Below are 7,649 nucleotides of genomic sequence, written 5' to 3'. Positions count from 1 at the left end.
CAGTGTGGCTGAGGTGACAGACCTCTGGACTAGGACTCGGCCCTAGCTTCTAGTTCCAGCTCTGCTGCTGGCTGACCTTTGACAAGTCACTTCCCCCCAACTGCCTCAGTTTCCCCCCCTGAAATTGGGGATAATGATACTGACCACCTTTTTAAAGTGTGTTGAGATTGACTTCTGAAAGTGTGATAGAAGAGTTAATACTATTGTTTGTACCATTTTAACTGTATTGCCTTTCAATTCAATGGAACATGGCCTTGTTCTTAAAAATACAGGGCTGGCCTGGTCTTTTGCTGTTTAGCAGCCATTTACCAAATTATTTCAAAGGCTGCAGTTAAAATGATTACCCACTTCACTGCCTTCGGGCTATGTTGACTTTGCTCTAAAGGAGCAACTGCATGATCCCCAAGCTGTGAAGTTCCTGTAAATCAGAACCCTGAGCTGTAGCCAGGAAAGGGGGTTAGCACACTAGGGCACCAGTGGCAGGGGCCAATGTAAACTGAGCACTAAGTTAGCAAATGAAGTTAGCAAAACCCAACTGGTCCCTCGATGGCTGTGTTACCAGAGCTGTGCCTGGGGCAAGGGCTGGACTAGCCAGGGTTGTTACAAGACAAGGCTGGGGTGAGCGAATAGTTTATGGACTTTGTAGAAACCAGAGCCAGGGTAAGCAAAGGTCAGGACTGAAAGAGCAGGGAGGGTGTATGTGGGATGGAGAGACATTGACAGAGCTGCAGGGGCTGGGAATAGGTTATAGAGCACCTGCCCATATGATTAATTTTGCCTGTGGCATCAGTCCCTCCCTTTCAAATACATAAGACAGGGATCGGCAACCTTTGGCATGCAGCCCATCAGGGTAAGCCCCTGGCGGGCTGGGCTGGTTTGTTTACCTGCAGCATTCACAGGTTCGGCCGATCACAGCTCCCACTGGCCGCGGTTCGCTGTTCTAGGCCAATGGGGGCTGCAGGTAAACAAACTGGCATGGCCTGCCAGGGGCTTACCCTGACCGACCGCGTGCCAAAGGTTGCCGATCCCTGACTTAAGATTTACTCCAGTTATATAAAGACGTCTCTGTTCCCCATCTTGTGAGGGTTTCAGAAATGAGGGCACAGGGCTAACAAGGGAGGCAGCAGTGCAAATTAAAAACGCTCCTGCAGGGTGCTGCCTTTGTTAACCACGTGGCTTTATTGGATCCCGCTGGCAAAATAGGAAACATTACAAATAACTGACTTCATGTGCCAAGGCCAACCGGAAACACATGGAGAGATTCACAGATGCACATTCCTGCTGATCCTTTATTCCATGCACTGAGCTGCCCTGGAAGAGGCGGTAGGTGCGGGACAGAAAGATAGAAAAGCTGCATTTATCCCACCCCCAGGCAAGAGGCTCCTTTAGAGGAAGTGGACAGAACAGAGGCAAAGTGCTTTTTAGGGGAGGGATGCGGGGGAGCAAGAAGCGACTAGAGAATACTCCATCTGCTTCAGCTGGTAAAACTTCCCAACCTCTTATGTACGACTGGGAGAGTTGCCCCAGCCACAGGCATCCTGGATTGCTGCAGTCAACAAGTGATGTGGAGCTGGCCTAGCTGCAGCATTTGGAGGGCTGCAGCATGCTACGTCTCCAGAGGAGACATGGGAGCCTGCGCGCCTGCCTTGGAGTAGCCACAGGAGACAATTCAGGCCGAAGCAAAAGGGCAGGTCAGCTCCCTGCAGCTGTTCAGGAACAGAGCCACCAACAAAGGGCTGGGCAGGGGATTTCAGGGTCTTTCACCGTTAAACTAGCCTCCAGTCAGCAGGCCTGGGTATTCTCCGGAGGCATGTGTGTAACACGGTGGCACGGCCCATGGGTTTGGACACCTTTGTTATGGGAACTCCGAGCTGAAGCTGGTCTTGAGGTGGAGATCTCGTTAGCAGATGCAGAAGCCCCCAAGCACCATTGCTCTGGGGATGGATCCTGGGGTGGGGGTCCTGGAAGCATAAGGGTTTGCAGGCAGGAGGCTCCACAGCGAGAGAGGTGGGCGGGGGAGACAGCAGCCAGGAAGAGTGGGAAGAGCAGTCGTCAGTTTCAGCTGCAGCAGGGGTCTGAGAAGGGAGGAGAGAGCGCAGTCCAACCTCTGCCCAGGCAGTGTCTGTGGCTGTGTGCGGCGAGGAGCTTCCCCAGCAGAGGAACCGCACCCACCAGACTCTCCGATGGGTCGCAGCACAATCAGCTGGCTTCTTCCACGCTCGCTGCCGTCCTCCTGGCTCCTCAGCTGAGAGTTTTCATCATGGCGTGGGCCTGTCTCAGCTCTGAGAGTGGAAGAGGAGATGCAAACAGCCAATGGGGGCAGAGTGACCTGGATCTCAGCAGGGGGCGCTGCAGTCAGTTCCCAATTCACTGGTCACAGCAGAGCAGAGAATAATCTCTCCGCTGTGAGCAGGAACAGAGAAATGACACGACAGGAGACAGCCGATCTCTGCCCCAGCCAGTAGGGGGAGCAGAGGGGACACAGGAAAGGAAGCACCAGCTGGCAGGGCAGGGACGAGACGAGCGATTCCAAGATGCCCGTCTGCTGTCTACTCACCTGCCAGTAAGACCTGGAACTTCTCTGCCAACATGGTCATGGCAAAGGGCTCCGTCCCATCTCGGTCCCCGTCTCGCACGATGAGCTTCAGGTGCACGAGGGGTTCGTTGACCTGCTGGAGCTGGCTGGAGCTGAGCGTGCGATCCACCCTGCAGGACACAGAGTCCAGACGGGTTTCAGAGTAGCAGCCGTGTTAGTCTGTAATCGCAAAAAAAAAAAAAAGGAGTACTTGTGGCACCTTAGAGACTAACAAATTTATTTACGGTTCACTGAGGACAGAGGCAGAGCCAGTCTCAGGTTTGCGCTGTCAGTGTAAAACACTCTCTCTATGCACGAGCCGGCGATATGGATTTGGGAAGCATTTTTCAAGAGCATTAAGTGGCTTCTCCCACCCCTGAAATGCAGCCACCTCTGGTGTGTGCGCAACACAGCAACTGTCTTACTGGACCACAGCAACAATGTAAGACATTATAGGAAGGAAATGTCTCCAGTTGAAACAACAAGGGCGTTTAAGTCAGTGGAGTGGAGCGCTCCGAGACAGCTATGTTATCCCAGCCACAACCCTCATTGCAAAGATTCCCATGAGTCCAAGTGGTTAGCACCACCTCAGCTCTGTCTCTCTTTACTGCCAAGAGAGGTAACGCAGTGTCCTCGAATGCCCTGCTGGGGTGCTGCTTCAGAAGGCAGAGCACTGCCTAGTGCAGAGGTGGGCAAACTCTGGCCTGTGGGATCCTCCTGCCTGGCCCCTGAGCCCCTGGCCCGGGAGGGTAGCCCTGGCCCCTCCTCTGCTGTTCCCCTTCCCCTGCAGCCTCAGCTCACTGTGCCGCTGGCGCAATGCTCTGGGCAACTGGGCTGTGAGCTCCTGCCAGGCAGCACAGCTGCAGAGCCATGGCCTGACCCGGTGCTCTGTGCTGTGCAGTGCGTGGCTGGCTCCAACCGGGTGGCGCGGCTGCCTGTCCAGGCAGTGCGGTAAGGGGGCAAGGAGTGTGTGTGTGTGTGGGGTAAATAGAAGGCAGAGGAGTTCCGGGGGTGGTCAGGGGGGTTGAATGGGGGCAGTCAGGAAGGAGGGGGTGTTTGATGGGGCGGCGGGGGGCAGTCAGGGGTGGCGAGTCTGGGGGCAGTCAGGGGACAGGGAACGGGGGAGGGGGTTGGATGGGACAGGGGTCCTGGGGAGGCCATCAGGGGACAGGGAACTGGAGGTGAGAGGTTGGATGGGGCAGGAGTCTGGGGGGGGGGGGGGCAGGCCACACCTGGCTGTTTGAAGAGGCAAAGCCCTCCAAACAATTTCGGAAACCCGATGCGGCCTTCAGGCCAAAATGTTTGCCCGCCCCGGCCTAGTGCATCACCTGCACCACTCCCTGCTGCATTTGGATTGTCCGGAGGTGAACTAACCTGGGCAGATCCTAACCTACTGGGCTGACAAGGTCACAGCCCAAGGGGGTCAGACAACAGGGTTCTGGTCCCTGCTCCTGGTCATTCCCTTGGTTGCTGCTGAAAACCCAGCCACCCTCAGCAAACTCTGACCCTGTCCCACAGCCCTCAGGAGCAAGTTCTCCCCAGGAAGTCCCAGAGGAGAATGGCGGGGGAAAGTCCTATTGAACTTCCATCCATGGACACAGGAGAACAGCTGGGGGCAGCAGGGTACCAGCAGGGCCCGTACCCCTGTTGAAGGACCATCTCCCATCCGCGGCCTGGAGCAGCAGCAGGTTTGCATGGCCAGAGGGGGAACACTTACCTCTCAGGCTGCGTGCCCTCAGGCTGTCCTGTAGGGGGCTCTGTTTCTCCTCATAGGACCACATAGCACGTGGCACATGGCTGATCGGGGACTAGGACTCCTGGGTTCCTGGCTCCCACTAGACCAAGCTGCCTTCACAATGGGGGGTGCAGGATGGGCCATTCCCACTGGCTGCTAGTGCTCCAGGCATGTTCTACAGGGAACCTCAACGATCCAAACAATGGGTCAGCTGCTGTCTGCGATGGGTGTTACAAATGGCTCAGCCCCATGTCCCCTAGCGGCCAAACCCCCTTGCTGGGAGACCGCAAGGGAATCCGTGTTGTCAACCACCGGCCATTCCCCTAGCAATGGCAGGGCCAATGGGTGGATGAGGTGAAGCAGACCACACAAAGTCCCTTAGAGCAACAGACACTATTATTTACTAGCAAGTATTTAGCAGTCATACGGCCCTTTCCACCAGCAGATCTCCCCGATGGGGGAATATCACTGGCTTTCTTTTACAGATAGGGACACAGGCTTTTGTCACCCTGCCCAAGATCAGTGCCAGAGCTTGGAATAGAACCCGGGTGTCCTGACTCCCACTCTGATACCCCACCCACTCCACCGCACTGCCTGCCCTGAGGCTGGCCAGCTCGACATGGCCCACGCCACTCAGCCAGGGGGAGGGGAGACTTGAGTCTCTGCAATCGCTAGATCCCAGCTCAGCTGGGCTGAACATGGGAGAAGAACGCCCTTCACTTACATCAATCCCCTCGCCCTGCAGGTCCTTGAGCACCTGGCCACAGATAAGCTTCAGCTTCACCGAGGACTGGAAAGGAGAGAGCAAGAAAATAAAACCCCACCACAGTGCTGGGCCCGGCGGGCACTGTCTGGCAGGAGTCTGAGTTCCCCTCAAAACACACGCTTTCTGCCACATCAGGGGGACCCATTTCAGCCTTGCCCTGCCCCAGCCAAACAACCACTGGTTTGGGTTGTTTTTAAACCACTCGCTTCTCGCCACTTTGGGGCACACCATGGTTTGGATTCCACAAAGAGACTCCCTGAGCGTTGGATGCAACAGTCAGGCTAAAGCCCCAGCCAGCTCTTGTAGTGCACGGAGTGTATTGCTCGAGCCCTCAATCAAAGCCTGTTCTACGTACTTCCCGAGCCTCTCCCCGCTCTCTTAGGGACGCCCTCTCAACCAGAGACAAGTGCAGAGTTCACGCCAGTCACTCAGGGACCTGAGCTCTCCCCTTCATCAGACACCCCGAGTCCCAGAGCTCAGATCGGGATGCATCACTCAGATATTCCCATTGCTCCCCCAGGCCATAGATACCCCTCTCGACAGTCAAGGCTTTATGCTGACTGTCTGGTTTCACAGCACCCAATACCATCTCTGGGGGGAGGTTTAAGAGCAAAAAGTGCTCAGATCCCAGGGTGCTAGGCACCAGGTAAGAGCCAGAAGAAAACAGAGACAGAGAAAGCTTCCACTTAACTATTTTGGCCAAGGTGCTGATTTCGGCCAGGACCCAGTCGGGACAGTCCAAGTCTCCGCAGAACCGGAACCTCTGGAAGGAGAAGATCGGGGGCAGTTAGGACCCAGGTGGCCTTTGGGCCAGGGGACATAGCGACAGAGTGTCCTTTGCAGGGCAGCCCTGCTCTTCTTGCCAGAGCAGGGAACCCTCATTTCCCACCATTATTGCTGCCCTGTCTCCACTACACCAGAAGAGCCACCCCTAGATTTCTCTCCTCTCTGGGTACTTGGCTGCCCTCATCTCCGGTCTCTGCTCTGGCTAAGCCTGCTGCAGAGTCGGACAACAGCTGGGTCACTCCGGAGCTGTACAAATAACTCTCCCCCTCAGGCCCTAGGTCCCCACGGTATAACGCCCCTGCGAACTCAGGCACAGCAGCTCTGTGCACAGAGCTGTCAGCCTTTGGAGCAAGCTCCTGGGGAGAACAACCAGACTCAGCTGGCCAAGCTCAGTCCTGGCACGAGGGGATGCAACTGCCCTGAATTCAATGGGCTTCCCCCAGGGCTGAACTGGGCCCAGAGTCTGAAGGTGACAGACTCATCCCCAGAGAAGGAAAGAGTTGGAGGGGGCTGGGGTATGCCCAGAGGGATCAGTCTGATGAAGGGGTGGGGTGAAGGTGGGACAGGGCAGATGGCCCCTTCCTGTTCCTAAACCTCTTCCGTTCCTAATAGCTGCCAGTTAGGCTGCAGCTTCAGCAGTTTAACCCAACAAACGCTGATACAGACCATGAGCCTGTATCCTGGAGCAGCTGCTTTATACCTGCTGCAGTTAGGCAGCGAGAGCAAGGGGACAAGTCCCTGGCAGCTCACATATACAGATCCACAGGCTACAGAACCAGGCATAAGCCGCTCAGAGCAGGGGGCAGACGGCTGGGTCAAGGGGAACAAGATGGCCGATCCCCCCAGTGTTTAACATTAACGTGGCTCTGAAATGATCCTTTCCCCTCCCACTCGTTCCCCTGCACATCCAGTGCTGAAGCCTTTATTACTCCCTGCTTTAGAAACACAGGTGCTGCTACAGCAACAGCCCATCAGATTCAGCATCCTGCCCCCAGCCCTGGCCAGTGCTGGCCGCTTCAGACGAAAGATGCATTACAAGGAGTTTTCACTTGCCCCATCCTGCAGGGCAGTACTTTGGGCGATAGGAGTGAGACAGGGAAGGCAGCGTTTCCTTACTGGCCTGCACCCTGAAGCATGAGATTCATTTATCCTGAGCACATTTAAGTAGGAGAGGTATTAGAACTCAAAGGGGTGTCTTCCACCGGCTGCCACTGGGGGTTCCCCAGGCCAAATACCCACTGTGCAAAGGGGCAGCTCTTTCTATTTGCTCCAACTCCTTCCTGGGACCCCACTGATCTCAGGTCACTGGAGGGAGGGAGCAGTTTTTAAGCCAGACCCTTCACAATGTTTAACCCCAAATCCCCTCTCCCCCTGCCCTGATGCACATGTTAGGAAGCTAGTGACGCTGGCCTGGCTAGCCCCAAGGACTGGGCTAGTAACGGGGAGCCCTCAGGCTTGGCTCCAGTTGTGGTACCCAGAGTCCCTGCTGCCCCAGGCCCCAAATCCCAGCCAAGGCCTAACACCCCCCACCCAGCCATGCACAGCGCCTGCGCTCACCATGGTTTCCCGCCGTCTCTGCAACGCCGGGCAGGGGGCCCCTCACCCACGCCAGGGCTGGAACCCATCAGCTGATCTCGGAGCGCAGTCAGCTGACCACAGACTTCCCCGCGCCGCAGCCTATCAGCAGCTCGCTGAGCCGAGTCAGCTGACCGCAGATGTAGTGACGCTTCAGCCGTGGAGCCTGCTGACTTATTGCACAGCCTGAGGCTCCGCCGCTGGCAGCTCTT

The 7,649-nt window shown here is 56.2% G+C and overlaps 1 protein-coding gene across 1 annotated transcript; it reads right to left on the bottom strand.

The window, feature by feature from the left end:
- Positions 1–203: 203 nt before the first annotated feature.
- COMMD4 (COMM domain containing 4) lies at positions 204–7,649 on the bottom strand. Its single transcript, XM_043493968.1, has 7 exons — positions 7,420–7,649; positions 5,768–5,839; positions 5,035–5,100; positions 4,431–4,528; positions 4,152–4,381; positions 2,558–2,728; positions 204–2,282 (listed from the first exon to the last, which is right to left on the bottom strand). The coding sequence occupies exons 1-7, from the start codon at positions 7,420–7,422 to the stop codon at positions 2,242–2,244; spliced, it is 681 nt and encodes a 226-aa protein (XP_043349903.1). The 5' UTR covers positions 7,423–7,649; the 3' UTR covers positions 204–2,241.

This window comes from Dermochelys coriacea, chromosome 10, assembly GCF_009764565.3.
Source record: "Dermochelys coriacea isolate rDerCor1 chromosome 10, rDerCor1.pri.v4, whole genome shotgun sequence".
NCBI lineage: Eukaryota > Metazoa > Chordata > Testudines > Dermochelyidae > Dermochelys > Dermochelys coriacea.
Note: the sequence above shows the minus strand (reverse complement) of the source record. Positions and strands in the feature narration are given on the sequence as shown.